This window comes from Gadus morhua, chromosome 6 (assembly GCF_902167405.1).
Source record: "Gadus morhua chromosome 6, gadMor3.0, whole genome shotgun sequence".
In the NCBI taxonomy this organism is placed as follows: domain Eukaryota; kingdom Metazoa; phylum Chordata; class Actinopteri; order Gadiformes; family Gadidae; genus Gadus; species Gadus morhua.
This window is the reverse complement of record NC_044053.1, coordinates 7428015-7450338: the sequence shown is the minus strand read 5'-3', so window position 1 is coordinate 7450338 and position 22324 is coordinate 7428015. Positions and strand designations below refer to the sequence as shown.

The 22324-nt window shown below is 47.4% G+C and overlaps 1 protein-coding gene across 3 annotated transcripts in view; it reads left to right on the top strand.

Moving 5' to 3' along the window:
- Nucleotides 1-22324, top strand: part of abca2 (ATP-binding cassette, sub-family A (ABC1), member 2) — a 57952-nt gene that overhangs the window by 27977 nt on the left and 7651 nt on the right. For 2 of the 3 annotated variants that reach the window (XM_030359643.1, XM_030359642.1), the window contains 27 exons: nucleotides 124-291; nucleotides 1253-1349; nucleotides 1452-1625; nucleotides 3247-3349; nucleotides 3911-4025; nucleotides 5290-5480; nucleotides 6343-6493; nucleotides 7435-7639; nucleotides 7973-8137; nucleotides 8746-8926; nucleotides 9119-9331; nucleotides 9727-9923; nucleotides 10673-10846; nucleotides 11397-11575; nucleotides 12446-12566; nucleotides 13925-14239; nucleotides 15034-15255; nucleotides 15565-15667; nucleotides 16491-16834; nucleotides 18297-18510; nucleotides 18733-18838; nucleotides 19424-19535; nucleotides 19628-19688; nucleotides 19936-20110; nucleotides 20484-20599; nucleotides 21038-21185; nucleotides 21844-21967. In XM_030359643.1, coding sequence (XP_030215503.1) covers nucleotides 124-291; nucleotides 1253-1349; nucleotides 1452-1625; nucleotides 3247-3349; nucleotides 3911-4025; nucleotides 5290-5480; nucleotides 6343-6493; nucleotides 7435-7639; nucleotides 7973-8137; nucleotides 8746-8926; nucleotides 9119-9331; nucleotides 9727-9923; nucleotides 10673-10846; nucleotides 11397-11575; nucleotides 12446-12566; nucleotides 13925-14239; nucleotides 15034-15255; nucleotides 15565-15667; nucleotides 16491-16834; nucleotides 18297-18510; nucleotides 18733-18838; nucleotides 19424-19535; nucleotides 19628-19688; nucleotides 19936-20110; nucleotides 20484-20599; nucleotides 21038-21185; nucleotides 21844-21967 — 4474 coding nt within the window. Of the gene's footprint in view, nucleotides 1-123; nucleotides 292-1252; nucleotides 1350-1451; nucleotides 1626-3246; nucleotides 3350-3910; nucleotides 4026-5289; nucleotides 5481-6342; nucleotides 6494-7434; nucleotides 7640-7972; nucleotides 8138-8745; nucleotides 8927-9118; nucleotides 9332-9726; nucleotides 9924-10672; nucleotides 10847-11396; nucleotides 11576-12445; nucleotides 12567-13924; nucleotides 14240-15033; nucleotides 15256-15564; nucleotides 15668-16490; nucleotides 16835-18296; nucleotides 18511-18732; nucleotides 18839-19423; nucleotides 19536-19627; nucleotides 19689-19935; nucleotides 20111-20483; nucleotides 20600-21037; nucleotides 21186-21653; nucleotides 21780-21843; nucleotides 21968-22324 lie in introns of those variants that run through there. The other variant, XM_030359644.1, reaches the window with a different exon arrangement.

The window sequence follows — 22324 nt, the reverse complement described above, 5'->3', positions numbered from 1 at the left end:
CACGGTTCTGCTGCCAGGGGTTGTAGATGGATGATGATGTACTGGAAAATGTACTGCATTTAACTAAATTAGCTTCACTACCAACTCACCTTAACCCTCTAACCAACTCCCTTCTGCCCCCAGCTGACCCAGGAGCTGCAGGGCAACCCAGAGCTGCTGAACTCGACGGACAGTGTGCTGATCCAAGGTCTGCTGGAGGGAAACTACACCCTCCCGAACACCACCACTCTCGTGGAGCAGCTGGACACTATCGACAACGCCGCCTGTGGCTGGACGCGCTTCATGTCGAAGGTCAGTCCCATCCATGGCCAGTCCAGCCGACTTTGTTTGAATAGCTCGGAAAGGTGCTCTAGGTGACAGTCCTGGGCCATAAAGAGAGAGCAGAGGAGTGAGCCTTCATTTAACTAAGCAAACAAACGAAAACGTCCCCTCTCTAACAGTCTCAAACCTCCTTTACCGGACAAATATATAATATACTGTACTGTATATACTTTATTATTCATATTTTAATATATCATACAGTATTTATATTGATATTACAGAGGTGAAACTATAGCGCTTGTCATCCCAACCCCCAAATGCTTGTCTCAGTCTGTACTCTTTAATTACTTACTATTCCCTCTGAGGTCAACATGGTAATGAAGCAATAATGCTAAAGACCGTTCCTTAATGACCTGTACTGTGATCACTATACGGCAGGACTCCACTCAACTTGACATTATCATTATTAAAATAGGGAATCAGGTCATTATGGGCAGAGAGAAGTTTGAATTTTAATCAAGCAAGTGTAGTTGAACATTTCAAATGGCGTCGTTTAAGGTCAGCAATGCTAACGGGTTGAGTAAGTAGGCTAATGCTAATGCTAATGCCGACCACAAGCCTATCAGTGCTGCGGGGGGGCGGGAGTGGACGCTGACAGCCCCCCGGACGTTCAAGGTCATATGTCCCGCTCCTGCTCGCTGTGTCGGGACTGATGCCAGTTAACTCTGTGGCCAGGGTGGGACTGAGCAGAGGAAGAGTATCCTATTGATCCCGGAGAGAACGGCTAGCTGCGTGCTACGACAACACCAGCTCTGAAGACTCTCAGGCAGCAGCTCAGCATTGAGCTAAAAATAGCTGCTCTGGTCTTCAGAAGTCAATGTGTTTCTTTATTTTTACCTCCCATTTCCAATACACATACACGCGCTCATCTACACATGTGTATTAACGGATGCATACGTGCACACATAAACGTGCACACACATGCCTGCAGGTGAGCGTGGACATCTTCAAAGGTTTTCCCGACGAGGACAGCATTGTGAACTACACCCTGAACCAGGCCTACCAGGACAACGTCTCCGTCTTCGCCAGTAAGTCCCATGAGCTCTCACTCTCGGGTCTTGTGGTCATCCTTTTTGAATTTTATTTTGAATCCAATGAGATTTTAACCCCTTCACCTCCCTTGCCGCTAGGTGTGATCTTTCAGACCAACAGGGACGGTTCCCTGCCCCCCCACGTTCTCTACAAGATCCGCCAGAACTCCAGCTTCACGGAGAAGACCAACGAGATCCGACGCGCCTACTGGCGTCCCGGACCCAACACCGGCGGGAAGTTCTACTTCCTGTACGGTTTTGTCTGGATACAAGGTGGGTGGAGACCGCCCTCAGATGTTGAATAGGGTTCAATAAGATAAAACTTTAGTGGTTTGTTCCTGGAACGGAAAGACTTCACAACAGGGGTACTGCGCCATCAAAGGAGACCCGAAAGCGACTTATGAAACTGCGAAATAGTAAGCGGGTGTTTCCAAAGCAGCTTGCCGTGTCTCTTTAATGCATATAATAAAGAAGCAGGGATTATGTTGAATTGCTCAAGGTAGCCAACTGCAGGTGGAGTGTGGACTTGAGGGCTGAAACCAGAACACTTTCGGCTGAAAGACTAACACACATCTGTTCTGTTCTGTTCTTCCTCCTGGTTTTGAGAAGGTTATTCTTGACATTTAAAGTTATTGGCATTAGGGGCGGTCATATAATGTGGAGCTGGTAAGCCCTTTAACACTATAGTCATGTGAAAAGAAACCCAGATAGAAAGTGTTTTTGATTTATATGTGGTAACAGATCTCATGAAACCCACCTGCTCTGCTGATAAAAATAAATGCTGTGCGGTTGAAGAGTTATTTGTACAAGTCGACCGGCTGTTGTTTTAGATGCTCTCTGCAGGTGTTTTCAGGCCCGGGCCGATGAATCAAACGCCAACAATAATAACTCCGGCACACTAAGAAATCCTTTATGGCAAAGCTGAAACAACCATCGTCACAAAGGCGTTGCTTAAGAGCTTCCATAAAGGATTTGACTGTTGGCAAACTGCTTAGCATCGTACTTCCTCAAGTTTCCAGCACCTGTGAAGAGAGTGATGCAGCCGCAGGGATGGCACTTTCTCGTCTGTGAAAGTCATCTTTTATTCAGGAAGGGAGGGGAGGGTAGGGTAAGATGGAGGGAGGGAGGGAGGGAGGGAGGGAGGGAAGGGGGGGAGGACGTAGTGGACAAATACAATTATGTCGATTTGCAGTATGACATGTCCTTCCTAACAGGAAAGTATGACTAGTTAGAGCAGAGGCATCGCTGAGATAAAGTGTTTTTTTAAAAAGCTTTTTTTTTTCCTTACGCGGCTAGAGATCGGGTATCATCACTCTCCAACAGTGATGATGAGGAGGAGGGAGGAAGAGAAACTCCTTTTGTTGCAGCATTTTGCTCACTGGTCGATGACAGCTTACCTGAGTCTGACGGAGACGTCAGGTTCTCTGTTGGGACGGGTGTTTTATCTTAGTGGTTTGGAGAATAAAAACATGTTTCTGCTGCTGCACGCATCCTGTCACTGGGCATATCAATATGACAACAGTAATAGATTGTGAATGTTCTCTGTCCATCTCACTCTCCTTTTTTCTCGCACTCCCCCGTCTCCCTCTCTCTGGCTGCCTCCATCCCTTCAGCCCAGAGATAATGAAGAGAGCCGTATTAACCTTTGACCCCCTCTAAATTCGATCGCTTCCCCTATCGATATCACAAATGTAATAGATTTTGAATGTAAGCATGTTGTTTTCTCTCTTGCCTCTCGCCATCCCTCCATCTTAAAAATGATGGATGGAGCCATATAATCTTTGACTTTGGGGTTATATATCCTTCACTCCCCCTATCGATCATAAGTGTAACAGATTGTAAATGTCCTCTCTCTCCCTCTCTCTCTCTCTCTCTCTCTCTCTCTCTCTGTTAGACATGATGGAGAGAGCGATCATCAACACATTTGTGGGTCATGACGTGGTGGAGCCGGGGAACTACGTCCAGATGTTCCCATACCCATGCTACACCCGCGACGAGTAAGAACCTCCATCCATTACACCTGCCATGCTTAGTAGAGGGAATGTATTGTGAGTTTAGTGGTAGTTTTATCAGAGAAGAGTGAATGTATTGTTAGTTTAGTTGTATTTTTATCAGAGATGAGTGAATGTATTGTTAGTTTAGTTGTACTTTTATCAGAGAAGAGTGAATGTATTGTAAGTTTAGTTGTAGTGAGTGAAGTTTATTTGATACATGCTTCACGGTCATTCTGACTTTCATTCTTCGTCACTGTTGTGTATTGAACCACGCGGCCACTTTCTCTCTATCATGTATTATCTTATTTGTCCTGTTTGTGTGTCCTCTACTATGCCTGTTAGGTTTTAGGAATGGCCCCTCTGGGATAAATAGCATTTTTTTTTTTTTTTAATCGACTTGCCATTGATTTGAAAGGTTTATTAGTTGCAGGTTGTAGCATTTTAAGAGTAGGGTGAAGGTATCGGGAGAAGTAGTGCGTGTCACTCGCGCTGTTGAGGTTGGAATGGACAAGGTCATGTCCCGACTATGATGTTTGCGTGTACTTGTTTGTGTGTGTCTTGCAGTTTTCTGTTTGTCATCGAGCACATGATGCCTCTGTGCATGGTGATCTCCTGGGTGTACTCCGTAGCAATGATGATCCAACACATCGTCGCCGAGAAGGAGCACCGCCTCAAAGAGGTCAGATAAACAGGGTCAAATGTCTGTCTGTCTGTCTGTCTATCTGTCTGTCTGCCTCCTCAAAGAGGTCAGATACACAGGGTCCACTGTCTTGTCTGTTTTCCCCCTCAATAGGTCAGATATACAGGCTACTCGGTGTGTGTGTCTGTCTGTCTATCTGTCTGCCTCATGAAAGAGGTTGCATATACAGGTTCCTCTGTATACCTGTGTCCCTGGCTGACTGCTGCTTGGTCTACCTGCCTTTCTGTCTGTGTGCGAGTCATTCTGTCCTGCGGTCGGTCAGAGTTTAAAGACGCAGGGTCACCGGTACCCATCTGTCAGCATCCCCTGTCATCCTATCTGTCTGACTGACACTAACATGACTGCTTCCTGTTCTCTGAGACTTCAACCCGTAGCAGAGAAATGTCTCACTCCACTGCCCTCTCACCCACCTGGTGGCCACATATCAGAACTACAGTTTACTTTAGTTTTTTCCCTGTGTAAAATTTGTTATTTATATAGTTATTTGATGTTTCCTCTGATTAAAGCCTTTAGGTGTTTGCTGTTGAGTATTCCTTCTTCACCATTCTCATGGAGCAATTTGTCATATATGGATATATCCCTAAAAAAATATTTGCGCCTTTTAGGTTTTAGTAACTTTATTGATTTACAGTAGCTTAAAAGTCGTCAAATCTTCCTGAAGGTGATGAAGATCTTACGGTAGTTTAAAGTTCTTCATATCTCCCTGAGGGGGATGAAGATGATGAAGATGTAGCAGTAGTTTAGAGGTCTTCATATCTCCCTGAAGGTGATGAAGACGATGAAGGTGTAACAGTAGTTTAAAGGTCTTCATATCTCCCTGAAGATGATGAAGATGTAGCAGTAGTTTAAAGGTCTTCATATCTCCCTGAGGGTGATGAAGATGATGAAGATGTAACAGTAGTTTAAAGGCCTTCAAATCTCTCTGAAGGTGATGAAGATGATGAAGATGTAACAGTGATTTAAAGGTCTCCATATGTCCCTGAAGCTGATGAAGGTGTAACAGTAGTTTAAAGGTCTTCATATCTCCCTGAAGGTGATGAAGATGTAACAGTAGTTTAAAGGTCTTCATATCTCCCTGAAGGTGATGAAGATGATGAAGATGTAACAGTAGTTTAAAGGTCTTCATTTCTCCCTGAAGATGATGAAGATGTAACAGTAGTTTAAAGGTCTTCATATCTCCCTGAAGGTGATGAAGACGATGAAGGTGTAACAGTAGTTTAAAGGTCTTCATATCTCCCTGAAGGTGATGAAGATGATGGGTCTGAACAATGCGGTGCACTGGGTGGCCTGGTTCATCACCGGCTTCGTCCAGCTGTCCATCTCTGTGACAGCGCTGACCGTCATCCTAAAGTACGGCCGCGTGCTCCTGCACAGCGACCCCTTCATCATCTGGCTCTTCCTCACCATCTACGCCGTGGCAACCATCATGTTCTGGTGAGCGCTTGGCGCCATCCCCATACACCAAAGTAGGCGTGGTTAAGTCTTACACCCTGCGCAAAATGTGATCGACACAAAACTACCAATAGATAGACCAATAGATCAAAAAAAAAATAATGTATCCAGGATGATTAACACGTACAGTTTAACGTGAAGAATTTAAACTTAAGAGTAGTGGAGTAGGTTAGGTGACTCCTAGCCCATTCCGGGTTCGATCCCCAATACCCTCAGTCTACCTGTAGGCATGCTAGAGCAGGATGCCCTAACCCCTGGCCCCTACATACCTTCTGTCACAATAGAATCAAACCTAATAAAGTTGTGCCTTCAAAAAGAGGGCAGTTGAAAGTAGCTCCTCCCCGCACCTCAGAAGGTCCTTGCGATTGGAAGAGAGGTTGTTCACTTGTTAACTCTAGCGTGTGTGGGCAGAAACAGGTCGAATTCAGTTGCTAAGCGACTGAAGCGGCCCCCGTTTTATCTGCCGTGAAGTCACAGCGGGCCACAGGAGAGCTCACACTGGTTGAAAAGATGTTGACTCCAGGAGTTTAGATTTTACAGCTTCGTACAGTGTACTGTATCTGGCAGCCACTCTGGTGTGAGGCATGCACAAAGAGGGTTGTTTTGGTTTGAATAATAATATATATATATATATATATAGATATACATATACATATACATATACATAATAGTAAGTGATTATATTTTTGGATGATATACTCAATATCCTCTGACAGTGTAACTAAACATTAGTTTAGATACAGTTTTTTTGCTTGTTTGTCTGTTGCGTATTGATCAATTTGTTGGTCTTCATTATCGGTCTCCCTGCCTGTCTCTGTCTCCCTGCCTGTCTGTCCGCCTGTAGCTTCCTGGTGTCGGTGATCTACTCCAAGGCTAAGCTGGCGTCTGCGTGCGGAGGCATCGTCTACTTCCTGAGCTACGTGCCCTACATGTACGTGGCCATCAGGGAGGAGGTGGCCCACGACAAGATCACCGCTTTTGAGAAGTGCATCGCAGTAAGGACGCCTTCAACCGCACGGCCCTGATCACTTCCTCCTTTACCTCTGCTGGCTAGATCTGCCCAACAATAATAAGGAACTTTCTGTCTAAAGCACTTTTCTAAACCTTTTCTAACTATCAAGTCTTTTACATGATAAAGGAATAACCCAAGCAATAAAAACATTATATGATAGTTATTAAAAATGTAAGTTAGATTGTTATTAAAGATACGTAATTAAAAAATGCCTAAAGGAAAGATCAAAAATAATAATAAAACAATGGACCTGTGTGCACCTTTAGCCATTTGTGTCCGTCATGGTTTGTGTATATATCAGTTAAAATGAATGATAAACTGGGAACTTCAGAACGTTTGTACGCTTTTTCATGTTGGTATAAGGGGCTATTATTCAGCATTGTCACCTATTGATCAAAACCACAATAGCATTACACTATTGAGTTATTGGGGGAAGATTTATTGATCAACATAGTTGCACCACTGAATCAGAAGTTTGTACTGTAACATAGTTGCACCACTGGATCAGAAGTCCTGCTATAACATGGTAGGATTGCTGGATCAGAAGTCCTGCTATAACATAGTAGGAGTTCTGGATCAGAAGTCCTGCTATAACATAGTAGGAGTTCTGGATCAGAAGTCCTGCTATAACATAGTAGGAGTTCTGGATCAGAAGTCCTGCTATAACATGGTAGGACTGCTGGATCAGAAGTCCTGCTATAACATGGTAGGAGCTCTGGATCAGAAGTCCTGCTATAACATGGTAGGACTGCTGGATCAGAAGTCCTGCTATAACATAGTAGGAGCTCTGGATCACAAGTCCTGCTATAACATAGTAGGCCGTCTAGATCCGATGTTCTGCTATCACCTGGTAGGACTGCTGGATCCCAGAAAGAAATCCTGATCAACCTGACGAGTGCCTTCTTCCGCTCCTTCCCTCTCCAGTCCCTGATGTCCACCACGGCGTTTGGCCTGGGCTCCAAGTACTTTGCCCTGTACGAGGTGTCCGGGGTGGGGATCCAGTGGAAGACCATCCGCCAGTCCCCGGTCGAGGGGGACGACTTCAACCTGGGCCTGTCCATGATGATGCTCATCATCGACGCCTGCCTGTACGGAGTGCTCACCTGGTACATTGAGGCTGTGCATCCAGGTATAGAAATATATATTATACATAATATATATATATAAAAAAAAAAGATGTATATATATTAATATTAAAGCACAATAATTAACACACTAAATAACAGCCTTTATTTTAATCTCACCAGGTAGACAAATTAGCTTCTACTTACCCTGGTTCCACCAGAATTAGCTTCAGCGTCTCAGCCCACTCGATTTAGGAAAAGGTGGTCAATTCCGCCTAAACTTGTTTAGAATAGTTATAATCTTGTGTTACTTCCATCATAAGAAGTAAAGGGTTTCGTGGCTGCCTAAACTGCATATATATTAGAATAAATCCATGGTGTGTTCACTCTTTCTGTAGGGATGTACGGACTGCCCCGCCCATGGTACTTCCCCCTGCAGAAGTCCTATTGGCTGGGCAGCGGGCGCGTGGAGACCTGGGATTGGCCGTGGTGTGGGGGCGGGGCCTCCAGGCTGAGCGTAATGGAGGAGGACCAGGCGTGCGCCATGGAGCACAGGAGGTCCGGTAAGAAGGCCGCTGACCACAGCGCACACTCCGCCGCAGCTAAAGGCTGCGTTCCAATCATCATTCTAAAGCCATTCTGCTCGCTCTCCCACTCGTCCAAAATCTACAGATGTCCTTCTAGAAATGCTTTAGAATGACAGTTCTCTGAAGAATATTGCTTTTTTTTCTGAGAATGAGACTATATAACGATTCTGCTGCCTCTTGTCTCAAAAATATCCAGCATTAGTGTTCTAATACACATCAAGCCAGAAACACTTCCTAAAACAAGCGTACATCAGTGTATCCTGCACAGAAGAACTACGTTGTTTAAAAGACGGATTTTAAAGTTTACGTTCTCGTCCTTACCACTGTTTTGTAAGTAGAGCCCGTGGGTGATTGCATTTACCAACAAAGGTCTAATAATTAATAATAATACATTTTGTTTTCACTTTAAAGTCGCCTCACAGTTAATGCACGCAAATACAATTTAAACCAGGCAAATAAAGTTAAAAGGAGCACAATTCTGGATTTAACAAAGGTTGATCTCTTTTGATTGACCCTTTTACCTTCCCCCTTCATTCGCTCCCCTGTAACCTGTTGACCTGTGACCTCTGACCTGTGCCCCCTAGAGGAGCAGCGGGGCATCGAGGAGGAGCCCAGCCACTTGCCCGTGGTGGTGTGTATCGACAAGCTGACCAAGGTGTACAAGATGGGCAGCAAGCTGGCCCTGGATAAGCTGAGCCTCAACCTCCACGAGAACCACGTCATGTCCTTCCTGGGCCACAATGGGGCCGGCAAGACCACCACCATGTGAGGGGAAGTGTGTGTGTGTGTGTCTGTGTCTGTGTCTGTGTCTGTGTCTGTGTGTGTGTGTGTGTGTGAGGTGTGCGTGGGCACTTGTGTTTTGTATGTGCCCTTCCCGCACACACACTGGCACCAACACCACCACCAACACACTGTTCCTCTGTGAATCCCATATAACCGATATCCTGCTTTTGATAGGTCCATCCTGACTGGCCTTTTCCCGCCCACCTCCGGCTCTGCCACCATATATGGTCACGACATCCGCACGGAGATGGAGCTGATTCGGCAGAACCTGGGCATGTGCCCGCAGCACAACGTCCTGTTCGACAAGCTGAGCGTCGAGGAGCACCTCTGGTTCTACTCCCGACTCAAGGGCATGAAGGAGGAGGACATACGCAAGGAGATGGACAAGTAGGAGTTAGCACGCACAACAAACACACACAGACGGACACACAGTCACACACACGCGCACGCACGCACGCACGCACGCGCGCGCGCGCACGCACGCACGCACGCACGCACGCACGCACGCACGCACGCACGCACACACACACACACACACACACACACACACACACACACACACACACACACACACACACACACACACACACACACACACACACACACACACACACACACAGTGGGCATGCATGTAGACAGGCACATATATGAACAAATATGCAAACACACTCAATCTGTGTGTGTGTGTGTGTGTGTGTGTGTGTGTGTGTGTGTGTGTGTGTGTGTGTGTGTGTGTGTGTGTGTGTGTGTGTGTGTGTGTGTGTGTGTGTGTGTGTGTCCAGGATGATCCTGGACCTGGAGTTGTCCAACAAGCGCCACAGCCTGGTGCAGACCCTCTCCGGGGGGATGAAGAGGAAGCTGTCCGTCGCCATCGCGTTCGTGGGGGGGTCCCGCGCTGTCATCTTGGACGAACCCACCGCCGGCGTCGACCCCTACGCCCGGCGCGCCATCTGGGACCTCATCCTGAAGTACAAACAGGGTGCGTAGTCTTGGACCTGGTCCTCTAGTACAAACAGGGTGCGTAGTCTGGGACGTGGTCCTCCAGTACAAACAGGGTGCGTAGTCTGGGACCTGGTCCTCCAGTACAAACAGGGTGCGTAGTCTGGGACCTGGTCCTCTAGTACAAACAGGGTGCGTAGTCCGGGACCTGGTCCTCTAGTACAAACAGGGTGCGTAGTCTGGGACCTGGTCCTCCAGTACAAACAGGTTGCGTAGTCTGGGACCTGGTCCTCTAGTACAAACAGGGTGCGTAGTCTGGGACGTGGTCCTCTAGTACAAACAGGGTGTGTAGTCTGGGACGTGGTCCTCTAGTACAAACAGGGTGCGTAGTCCAAGACCTGGTCCTCCAGTACAAACAGGGTGCGTAGTCTGGGACCTGGTCCTCCAGTACAAACAGGGTGCGTAGTCTGGGACGTGGTCCTCCAGTACAAACAGGGTGCGTAGTCTGGGACCTGGTCCTCTAGTACAAACAGGGTGCGTAGTCCGGGACCTGGTCTAGGACCTGGGTTAACCTGATGTCCCAAAAGGAGCATCCTAGAGAATCATCAGGTGGAACCACGTTTAATTATTCAGGAGGCAGGTTTCTTATAGTATTTTATCCTAGGTACAGGTTATAAGGGAGAAGGTGCTAGGGGCCGTCTCCTTCCAGGAGGCCCACTGGTAAGACATTGGACGTTGGGGTTCGAACCACCTCATCCCTGACCATCTCCATGTGTTTCCGGCCGCCAGGTCGAACCATCCTGCTGTCCACGCACCACATGGACGAGGCGGACCTCCTGGGTGACCGCATCGCCATCATCTCCCACGGGAAGCTCAAGTGCTGCGGCTCGCCGCTCTTCCTCAAGAGCACGTACGGAGACGGATACAAGCTCACGCTGGTCAAGAAGCAGAGCGAGGGAACAGGTGTGTGGGTGGGTGTGGGTGTGGGTGGGTGTGGGTGTGGGTGGGTGTGGTTGTGGGTGTGGGTGTGTGTGGGTGTGTGTGGGTGTGAGGGTGGGTGTGTGGGTGGTTGGGTGGGAGTTATGGACATACATTTATTTTTCATTTTACATTTATGATCCATTTTTTTTACGAAGAGAACAGCTGTTGTAGTTACCAATATAGATGAAGGTGTTTGACGAGCTAAGCCATGTGTGGAACTAAGTTTCCCAGTGATGCCAGTTTCTTTAACGGTGTACAGCTTGGACTGTCCCGCCTGTTCTCCCATACTCATCTCTGTCCCCTTTTCTCTTTATTTTTTCATTCATCATTGTCTTTTACTTCTTCATCTTCTTCTCCTACTTCTTTGTCTTTTTTCCTCTTGTCCTTCTCCTCCTCCTCCTCCTCCTCCTCCTCCTCCTCCTCCTCCTCCTCCTCCTCCTCCTCCATCCTCTTCTTCTCCCCCTCTTCCTCCCCGTTCACCATCACTGTGCCGTCCCGACCTTTCTCCACCCCCGCCTCCTCCACCTCCCAGACCAGGGGGCACCTCCCCAGCCGCCCTCCCCTCTGTCTCCGTGCTCCGAGGCCAGGGTCACCCAATTCATCCGCCAGTTCGTGGCGTCCTGCCAGCTGGTGTCCAACTCCAACACGGAGCTGTCCTACGTGCTGCCGTCCGACGCCGTCAAGAAAGGCTGCTTCGAACGCCTGTTCCAGGTACTGGGACGGACGGTGCAACCCCTGCAGACCACGTCCAGACATGTTCTGCAAAACTCACAAAAGCAGCGTGGAGCTGCTCTTTAAAAGCATGACAAGGAAAACAAATATACTGGGTACTTGTGGTAAAAGACTAAATGAGAAGATAACGGGAGTGTGAATATCGACCCCTTTGGTCCCTAGGCTTTAGGCCCAATGGGCGAGAATGATATCTCATCAGTTAGTTGCGGGCGCAAATATATATCATCATGTGAGTTAGCTCAGCTTGAAATGCAGATGTTCTGTCCTCAATGTACTACATTGAAAGTACTACAGCAGTTCTCCCCAAAACAAACAACTTTTTTATATTTTTATGTATCTATATATACACCGGTATAAATACATACAGCTGATATGTAAAGGATATTGAACAGCAAGCTGGTCATTACCGCAAAATAAACCCTGACATGGTGATGCATGAATAACCCTGAAGGTTTTTATATCACGATAATGACAGGCTTGCAGTACATTATCCCACTTAATACATTAATATTTATTTATTTTTTTGCTTATGCTAAAAAATCATAACAGCTGTCTGCTTTTCAGAAAGGCCATTGATTCCCATAATCGACCAATCAGAAACAAGCATACAACAAAGCCGTTTCATAAACGCGCATATTTGCATCCCTCTGGCAGGGGGGTATCAAACGTCTTAGAATATATAATCATAATCGAGTATCATCAATATGTCACTTGATAATGCTAGTTCAACACCTCGAACAGTGGTCTGAACTCTTGACTGGATTATAACCAGGAGTCGAGGGGATACTGTGCAGTAAGAACCACCCAGGTTGTGGTGGTAACCTGTGTGGTCCCGTCCCCCTCCTGCAGGCGCTGGAGCAGAGCCTGGACAGCCTGGCTCTGACCAGCTTCGGGGTGATGGACACCACCCTGGAGGAGGTGTTCCTCAAGGTGTCTGAGGAGGACCAGTCCCTGGAGAACAGCGACGCTGGTGAGACCACCCACCCCAAGCTGTAGCAGACCTCCCCTAGTGTTGCCAGATTGGCCGGGCAATCTCGCCCAATCTGGCAACACTGACCGACACCTCACTATGTAGCAGACCGCCACCTCACTATGTAGCAGACCACCTCACTATGTAGCAGACCACCTCACTATGTAGCAGACCACCCCCAGTGTTGCCAGATTGGCCGGGCAATCTCGCCCAATCTGGCAACACTGACCGACACCTAACTATGTAGCAGACCGCCACCTCACTATGTAGCAGACCACCTCACTATGTAGCAGACCACCCCCAGTGTTGCCAGATTGGCCGGGCAACCTCGCCCAATCTGGCAACACTGACCAACACCTCACTATGTAGCAGACCGCCACATCACTATGTAGCAGACCACCTCACTATGTAGCAGACCACCACCTCACTATGTAGCAGACCGCCACCTCACTATGTAGCAGACCACCTCACTATGTAGCAGACCACCACCTCACTATGTAGCAGACCACCACCTCACTATGTAGCAGATCACCTCACTATATAGCAGACCACCACCTCACTATGTAGCAGACCACCACCTCACTATGTAGCAGATCACCTCACTATATAGCAGACCACCACCTCACTATGTAGCAGACCACCACCTCACTATGTAGCAGACCGCCACCTCACTATGTAGCAGACCGCCACCTCACTATGTAGCAGACCACCACCTCACTATGTAGCAGACCACCACCTCACTATGTAGCAGACAACCTCACTATGTAGCAGACCACCTACTCACTATGTGGCAGACCACCTCAGTAGCAGACCACCACCTCACTATTTAGCAGGCCACCAGCTCACTATGTAGCAGATTCACATGCAGTTCAACTGTTGCTCTGTGGCATTAATAACCCATCTGTCTTCTAAAATATTGTGAAAAAATAATACATTAATAATTGTATGAATTTGATTCACCACTACAGAACCAAGACAAGCCTATTTTATTTGTAAATGATTTGCCACTGAAGTTTCAACCTGACTTTACTTTTAGGACACCGATCAATTTCAAGTCAACAGTCTGAAAGGGCTTCACAGGCCCCACATTATTACCAATGGGCAGACCTATAACGATGGCACAAAACAAACCACTAGAAGAGCATTTTTCTGAATTGTGGGTAACGATATCGAGATGCTGCTCAGCCATTTTCTGTAGTTTACTCAGAATAATTGGTGCAAAACCATAAAAAAGTCCAATGAAACTTACTCATAATAGTCAACCTTCAAAAGGGTTTCATTTAAGCTGGAGTCTTCAAGTACCCTGCATTGCTCAAAGATTAAATCTGTTTCTCTTGGTTTGTTTTCCGCATCTGAAGACATTAAGGACTCCCCCGGGGGCAGCTCCACGGGGAAGCCGGGGGTGGTCTCGGTAGAGGGGCCCGGGGGGCCGACGTCACCCCCGCCAGGCGGTGAGACGGGCCCCCCGGCGTCAGCAGACGAGAGGCGGGAGGTGGAGCTGACCAACCTGGTGAACGGCTCCCGGATGAGCCCCAGCCAGGCCTCCCTTAGGTCTTCGTCCTCGTCAGTGGGCTCGGTGCGGGGGGACGAGGGGGGGCTGTACACGGACTTCTACGGAGACTACTGCCCCCTGTTTGAGGAGCCGCGGGAAGGAGAGTCAGCCGGCCCGAGAGGTGAGGTAGTGGGGGGGCCGGGCGAGACGAGAGTAAAGGACGTTAGGGAGGGCGGTAAAGGTGACGCATTCAACCGCGTGATTGGCCGTTACGAGCCGTTTTTCGAAAATCGGCCTCTTTTGACATCACACGTGGGCGTGTCCACCTAGATGTGTGCTGGATGGATCCGTCTACCAGCCTGACCAATGGACTGTAGCAAACGTTGCTCAACAATCCGTCAGACATCTAGGCTGACGCGCCCTATTGGGATCTCCTTCAGAAGAGGCCGGTTTTCGAAACGGCTTGGTAGGGCTAATCCCACTCACACATGGTGGTGTAATGTGTCACCATTAACGGAGGAAGGGAGTGAGGGGGGGGGGAGAGGGAGAGTGGTGATGGGGGAGAGAGTGAGGGGGAGGGAGAGAGTGAGGGGGGGAGGGTGGAGAGGGAGGGGGGGACGGAAATTGAGAGAGGCTTGTGCAACCGTAAATGTGATCACTGACTCTTGCTTTCAGATTCGGATGACTTTATTGATCCGGTGGAAAATTCTTAAAATAATTGCTCTGCTCAAGATATTAGAGAACAGAAATATGATATTTAAGTATAAAGTATGGAAAACGCAATGCAAAAAAAAAAACTGCAGCTGTTTAAACATGTATATGTAATAAAAAGAAATGGCTCCCTCACTGTGTCACACACACACGCACACACAAACATGAACACATACACAAAGTGATTCAAATAGAAGCTCATGATTGCAGACCAAGGGGCGGTTGTTCACGCTGTCCTCCCCTGACCCTGTTTCCAACCTCCAGGGGACGCCAAGATCCCGCTGTCCCCGGAGGAGGAGCTCTCCGAGGGGCAGGGCGGCGTGAAGCTGGAGGGCTGGTGGCTCCGGCTCCGCCAGTTCCACGGCCTCATCGTCAAGCGGTTCCACTGCGCCAAGAGGAACACCAAGGGCCTCTTCTCGCAGATCCTCCTGCCCGCCTTCTTCGTCTGCGTGGCCATGACCGTGGCGCTCTCCGTCCCCGCCATCGGTGGGTCCTCCAGGGACCGACCGCTTCTGGCATCAGCCATTGGTTGTGTTGATCGCCATGTTTTAAATGCGCAAGGGAAAGCCGACTGTAATCTGGTTACTGAGATAATTAGGTTCCCGACGGCCGTGTAAACACTGAAATGTGGTTATGTAACCTCGTTTCCCAGAGTTTATGGCAGCTACGGGAGGATGAAATAATACTGTGCATGCACGCCTGTTGGTTTTATCTAGCTATCGTAGACCTTTAACCTCAGTGTGTCATGTAAACGCGATTGATAATATCACAGCCGTATGTCCTTGTGTTTTCCAGGAGACCTGCCCCCTCTGATCCTCTCCCCGTCTCAGTATCATAACTACACCCAGCCCCGAGGGAACTTCATCCCCTACGCTAATGAGGACAGACCCCAGCACAGGTCAGAGTTCATTATAGTTGTGTGTAGTGTATTTAGCAGGCACGTTCATCCAAAGAGATTCACAGTGAATTTGAGACACGATAGTCATTAGGTTGGATTTCATTATCCGGTGCAAGGATGTCCACTGATAGACTTGAGACATTGGGGATCAAACCCAGAACCTTTCTACTCTGAGTCAAACCCTAACCCCCACACACACACACACACACACACACACACACACACACACACACACACACACACACACACACACACACACACACACACACACACACACACACACACACACACACACACACACACACACACACCTCCAAGCCTTCAGTCAAAAGACAATTTTCTAGTATGGCAACATACTAGACAATAAAGCTTTTTGAATCTTGAATCTTGAATCTTGAATCTTATCATGGCCACTTTACCGCTGTCTCTTCGTGACACGTTAGCATTTGTTGACCAGTACTTTAACAGAATTAGGCACGTCTTGAGGGATAAAGAAAAGCAGATGGAAAAAATCCAGCTCCATTTAATTTCGAATCTTTATAGAGACTTATCTTAGTAATCAAATAGCCGTCCTCAAATAGAAGGCACTAGCAGGGAGAGTTACGGGTGGGTAAGGGGATATGTCTGAGGTTAAGAGGTGAAGATATACAGGATGTTATATTTTTTTGATGTGTTAAATATTCTTGTTATTATATTTGCTTTCATTCAGTTAAATGTTTATCTGAAAAAAACTTTATGTATGTTTATTCTCGATACAAATATGAATTGCACACATTTGTTGTTGAATGGGGGGGGGGGTGTTGGGTGTCTCTCGTCCTATCAGGAGCAAGCTCTCCTCCGATGCCCCGCCCCAGAAGATCATCAACACGCTGCGGCTGCTGTCGGGCGTGGGCGCCACCTGTGTCCTCAAGACGCCCCACAACAGCAGCCTGGACAGCACCCTGGACCAGCTGGCCCAGACCCTCAACCCCAGCGCCAACGAGTCCAAGACCCTGGCCGCCCGCTACTTCGACTCCATGTGTCTGGACTCCTTCACGCAGGGGGTCCCGCTGTCCAACTTCGTCCCCCCGCCGCCGTCGCCGGCGCCCTCCGACGACCCTGACCCCCGCTTCGACGAGGACGGAGTGTGGAACTTCACCACCCCGCCGACGCCCACCGCCGCCCACGGTAGGTCCCGGCCAGACGGGGTCCCTAGCAGGGCTGTGGGATTAATCCAACATTGATCGGGCTTCAGATTTTTGTGTCAAACAAACTTTTATTTTTTTATATTTTCGATTTGAACATTTTCAAATCATTTTCAACATTTAGTGTATTTTTTTTTAAGGGGAAATTTCTTCGCTGCTCACGCCCGGTGCACATCGGCCGCTCAGATGTCATTCGAGTCAATTGTATTTGTGTGAGCCCTTAATCCCAGGGACAGCCTCAAAGGGCTTTACAGGCCTTATTGTATGACACCGCCTGACCCCAGCCCTCTAAAGAGAAAGGAAAACTCACTTAATTATCAAGGAGAACACCTTGAGACAGGACGCAGAGTGGGGGATCCTTCCTTCTAAGAAAAACTCTCATTTAGATTGCATTAATGCACAAATAACTAATAGGATTCAAGTCAGAAAAGTGATAAAAAAGCGAGCAATAATTGATAGTATTCTGTTGACATTGGCTCAAGAAACAGTTGATTGCAATACGTTGAACATTTGAGTACCACAACAATTTATTTAAATGCATAAAAAAGCAAACCTTTTCGATTTAACGACCTGTGAGTCATGTGTGGTTATACAGAGTGGGGGGAAATATGTTAGATATAACAATTACTTGTCAAACCTTGCCCATAGTCTATAAACTTGCATTAGATTACACAGCGCAAGAAAACTGATTCAGATCAATGGCTATTATAACTCATCTAAAGCTGAGAACACTGGAAGGCTTTTACAATGCTTTACAATCCTAACCGACTGTCGAAGACTGGGCATAACACATTTAACGACAAGCACTTCATTTCGTCTGTTGTCGTTAACCAGCCCAAACTGATCACATTCAAATGGGTCCAGATTCTATCGCTTGCATATCAAATTTATGACTGGAACCGGGAAGGCGAACAGAAGGCTCCTGAACCCCTGCTCAGTGAGGAATAAACCACGACGGGGTGTGCGGGTATCCGATGATAACGGTAGACCGGGGGGGTGATGCGACTGAGGTGAGGCAGAGGTTGCTACCGACAAAGTACATTATTTTCCAATTACAGGACCCCTGTTGTGGTTTAATCCACTTATACTGTAACCAAAAACCATCAGATATAAGATTCTTTCATCTAAAACTTTGACGGCTTTGACTTAATCAGCTGAAGTTATAAAGTGTTTTTTTGGGCCGCATTCAGCATTTTATTTTTGCATTGGCAACATCTTGGCTTGTAGTTAATAAGTCGCTCCCTAATGCGCGTACAAAGTTAAATTTAACTAAAAGTACTAAATGCTCAGAATAGGACCTTGGAGTGAGTTACCGAGGTCGTCCTTGGTAAATGTCCTTTACCAAGGACATTCTTGAATTTTTCTTAACAAGAAAACATAAAGTTGGCCTCCTCTGAAAGACCTCGATAAAAGTGTTAAACCTGACCTCCATGTCCCTCATCCAGAGCCGGTGACGTCTCCCCCCACGCTGCCGCTCTCCATCCACGAGCCGGTGCGCTGCACCTGCTCCATGCAGGGCACGGGCTTCTCCTGCCCCAGCGGGGTGGGGGGCCGCCCCCCGCTCATGAAGGTGGTGACCGGGGACATCCTGGTGGACATCACGGGACGCAACGTGTCCGAGTACCTCCTCTTCACGTCGGACCGACTGCGCCTTCACAGGTTGGCCCTCCACCCGGGATGGATCTCTTGTGCTCGTATAGCTGCCTGTACAGAGTTCGTTGCGATGATGTATTTCCAGGGTTGATTTCAGCGTAGAAACTGTGTAATTTAGATACTTCAAAGAATTGGTGCTTATTGTTGACTCTTTTAACTTTTTTTAAAGATTGTTGTTGTTAGATTGTAAGTGTGTGTGTTGTATATGTATGATGTCATCATCCACAGATATGGCGGGTTAACGGTGGGCAACATACAGAAATCCATCCCAGCATCCTTTGGGAGGAGGACGCCGCCCATGGTTCGGAAGATAGCAGTACGCAGATCAGCTCAGGTGAGAGGGTTAACGAGCAGCTCAGCTCAGGTGAGAGGGTTAACGAGCAGCTCAGCTCAAGGGAGAGGGTTAACGAGCAGCTCAGCTCAGGTGAGAGGGTTAACGAGCAGCTCAGCTCAGGGGAGAGGGTTAACGAGCAGCTCAGCTCAAGGGAGAGGGTTAACGAGCAGCTCAGCTCAGGTTAGAGGGTTAACGAGCAGACCAGCTCAGGTGAGTGGGTTAACGAGCAGACCAGCTCAGGTGAGAGTGTTAACGAGCAGCTCAGGTGAGAGGATTAACGAGCAGCTCAGGTGAGAGGGTTAACGAGCAGCTCAGGTGAGGGGGTTAACGAGCAGCTCAGGTGAGAGGGTTAACGAGCAGCTCAGGTGAGGGGGTTAACGAGCAGCTCAGCTCTGGTGAGAGGGTTAACGAGCAGCTCAGGTGAGAGGGTTAACAGGCAGATCAGCTCAGGTGAGACAGCTACACACAGCTCAGCTCAGGTGAGACAGCTACACACAGCTCAGCTCAGGTGAGAGGGTTAACGAGCAGACAAAATGATCCACATCAACGTTCCTCTCCCTCTAACCACCCTGTCCCCGTCTCCAGGTGTTGTACAACAACAAAGGCTACCACAGCATGCCAACGTACCTCAACGTCCTCAACAACGCCATCCTACGGGCCAACCTACCGCCGTCCAAAGGAAACCCTGCAGCCTACGGTAAGAATATAAATTCACTGACGACATTACACCTTGCCCTTGATGCAACCGTCCATAACACTGACTGTGTGTTTGTGTTTTTGTCTCTTCAGGAATAACACTGACCAACCATCCGATGAATCGTACCAGTGCCAGCCTCTCCCTGGACTACCTGTAGGTTACACTGCTTTAAGCAGTGGCTCTATTTAGTTATTCAGTATTTATCAGTGTCCGGACTTTCTAATTCCTATACGTCTTATACAATATCTGGTTAATAACGATCAGGCTGACAAGAGTGCTTCCGTTAGGATCTGTATTTGATATTATGAGTACAGGTAGATGATAAGGAAAAAAGGAAAAATAATATATATCTCTCCCATTCTCTTCCCCTCATCTTAATCATCGTCGTCATGACCACCAGTCTGCAGGGCACTGACGTGGTGATCGCCATCTTCATCATCGTCGCGATGTCCTTCGTGCCTGCCAGCTTTGTAGTCTTCCTCGTGGCCGAGAAGTCCACCAAAGCCAAACACCTGCAGTTTGTCAGTGGCTGCAACCCCATCATCTACTGGCTGGCCAACTACATCTGGGACATGGTGAGGGGGGAGGGAGGGAGAGGAGGGAGGGGGGGGAGTCGAAGGGGTGGGTGGGGGGTTGGAGAGAGGTACACCTACTGGCGGGCCACCTACATCTGGGACATGTTGATGGGGGAGGGAGGGAGGGCCAACTTTATCAGAGAGAGAGAATTCATCTAGGGGAATGTAATGAAAAATAAATAAATAAAGAATTACACTTTCTAATGTCTTTCTCTCGGTCTCTCTTTCTTTCTTTCTTTCTTTCTTTCTTTCTCTCTCTCTCTCTCTCTCTCTCTCTCTCTCTCTCTCTCTCTCTCTCTCTCTCTCTCTCTCTCTCTCTCTCTCTCTCTCTCTCTCTCTCTGTGCTTTCTTTCCATCGCTGTCTGGCTGCCAGATGAACTACCTGGTTCCGGCCACCTGCTGTGTGCTCATCCTGTTTGTGTTCGACTTGCCGGCCTACACCTCCCCCACCAACTTCCCTGCTGTCCTCGCTCTCTTCCTGCTCTACGGGTGAGTGACGTTTGCACATGTCAGAACCGCCAGGAGCTTGTTGATAACAGCGTGGGGTATCTGAGCCGAAGGGGCAGAGCTGACCGTCCGACTGTGGTTGGAGGGACTTCTGCTAAAGAGGCCAGCTAGCTAGCAGAGCACTCCGGGATAACACTTCAGTCAAATACAGAAGTACTCAGCTTAGTTGATCCATTCAAAATGTATAATGGATGAATTACTAAAAAACATAAATAATATTGCTAAACTAAACAAGAGGTTTAACAAATGGAGTGAACAAAGCAAGAATTTGCAATGATTATAGATTTAGGAAGGTAAATACAAATATTTCTACAATATTGATAGAGTGGAAGATGGCAAAAACTAGAAAAAATAGATTAGTTGAACAAATGTTAGTGAAACAGTGAACTCCTCTGACCGCCCCGTGTTGGCCTGATCCAGGTGGTCCATCACACCCATCATGTACCCGGCCTCCTTCTGGTTTGAGGTTCCCAGCACGGCCTACGTCTTCCTCATCGTCATCAACCTCTTCATCGGCATCACCGCCACTGTCGCCACCTTCCTCCTGCAGCTCTTTGAACACGACAAGGTCAGTGTCTTCATATTCCAATCATATTTGTTGTTATATTGTGTCCTATGTTGGCACTGTTGGTACCATATCACAGAAGCTGTGATCCCAAAGGCCTCGCAGTGAATCCAGATACCGGTCAGGGTAGTAGTTTGTTCTCTAATCCTTGAGCAAGATGCCTAAGAAGCAGGTAGGGTTGAGGGCATCTGGGTCAAGGATTCTGGATGTTGGGGACTGAACCGATTTCCTTTCAGCTGGTTGTCAGATAGCCTTGTTGCTGACTATCCATTCATAGATCCCATTTATTTCTTACTCAAAATGCACTACAGCATTTTGAGTTGTTTCTGACTCTAAGGACCTGAATAGAGTCAACAGCTAAATGAATTCATTTTTCGTCATCTGTTGTTGTTGTTGTCTGCCAGGATGTGAATAGAATCAACAGCTACATTAAGTCATGTTTCCTCATTTGTTGTTGTTGTTGTCTGCCAGGACCTGAAGAGGGTCAACAGCTACCTAAAGTCATGTTTCCTCATCTGTTGTTGTTGTTTGCCAGGAACTAAAGTCATGTTATCTCATCTGTTGTTGTCTGCCAGGATCTAAAATCATGTTTTCTCATCTGTTGTTGTTGTCTGCCAGGACCTAAAGTCATGTTTCCTCATCTGTTGTTGTTCTCTGCCAGGACCTGAAGAGGGTCAACAGCTACTTAAAGTCCTGTTTCCTCATCTTCCCCAACTACAATCTGGGTCACGGCCTCATGGAGATGGCTTACAACGAGTATATCAACGAGTACTACGCCAAGATAGGTAAATGGGGATTAGAAACAATTAATTATAGAGTTTAGGGTGACGTACAGTATGAACTATTGACACTAACATGGAGGAAATAGGATTACCTGATAATAGTCTGTTTAAGGCAATTAGGAGATGTTCGAAGCTCATGTGAAGTTAGTATTAACCACAGACTTAATTTTACCTAATGCAATATAAAATGTTGCATATTACAACAAGTTTGAATATGTTTGCATATCAGTTTCTATTTCCTATCATAATATTATTTGTAATGTTTTTTTTATATAAATTGATAAAGTTAACTTTAAAACAAATATAAGAGGCTTATCACGGTTGGGTGATGAGCCCTTCCCTGTGTAATTGCTTCTCGTC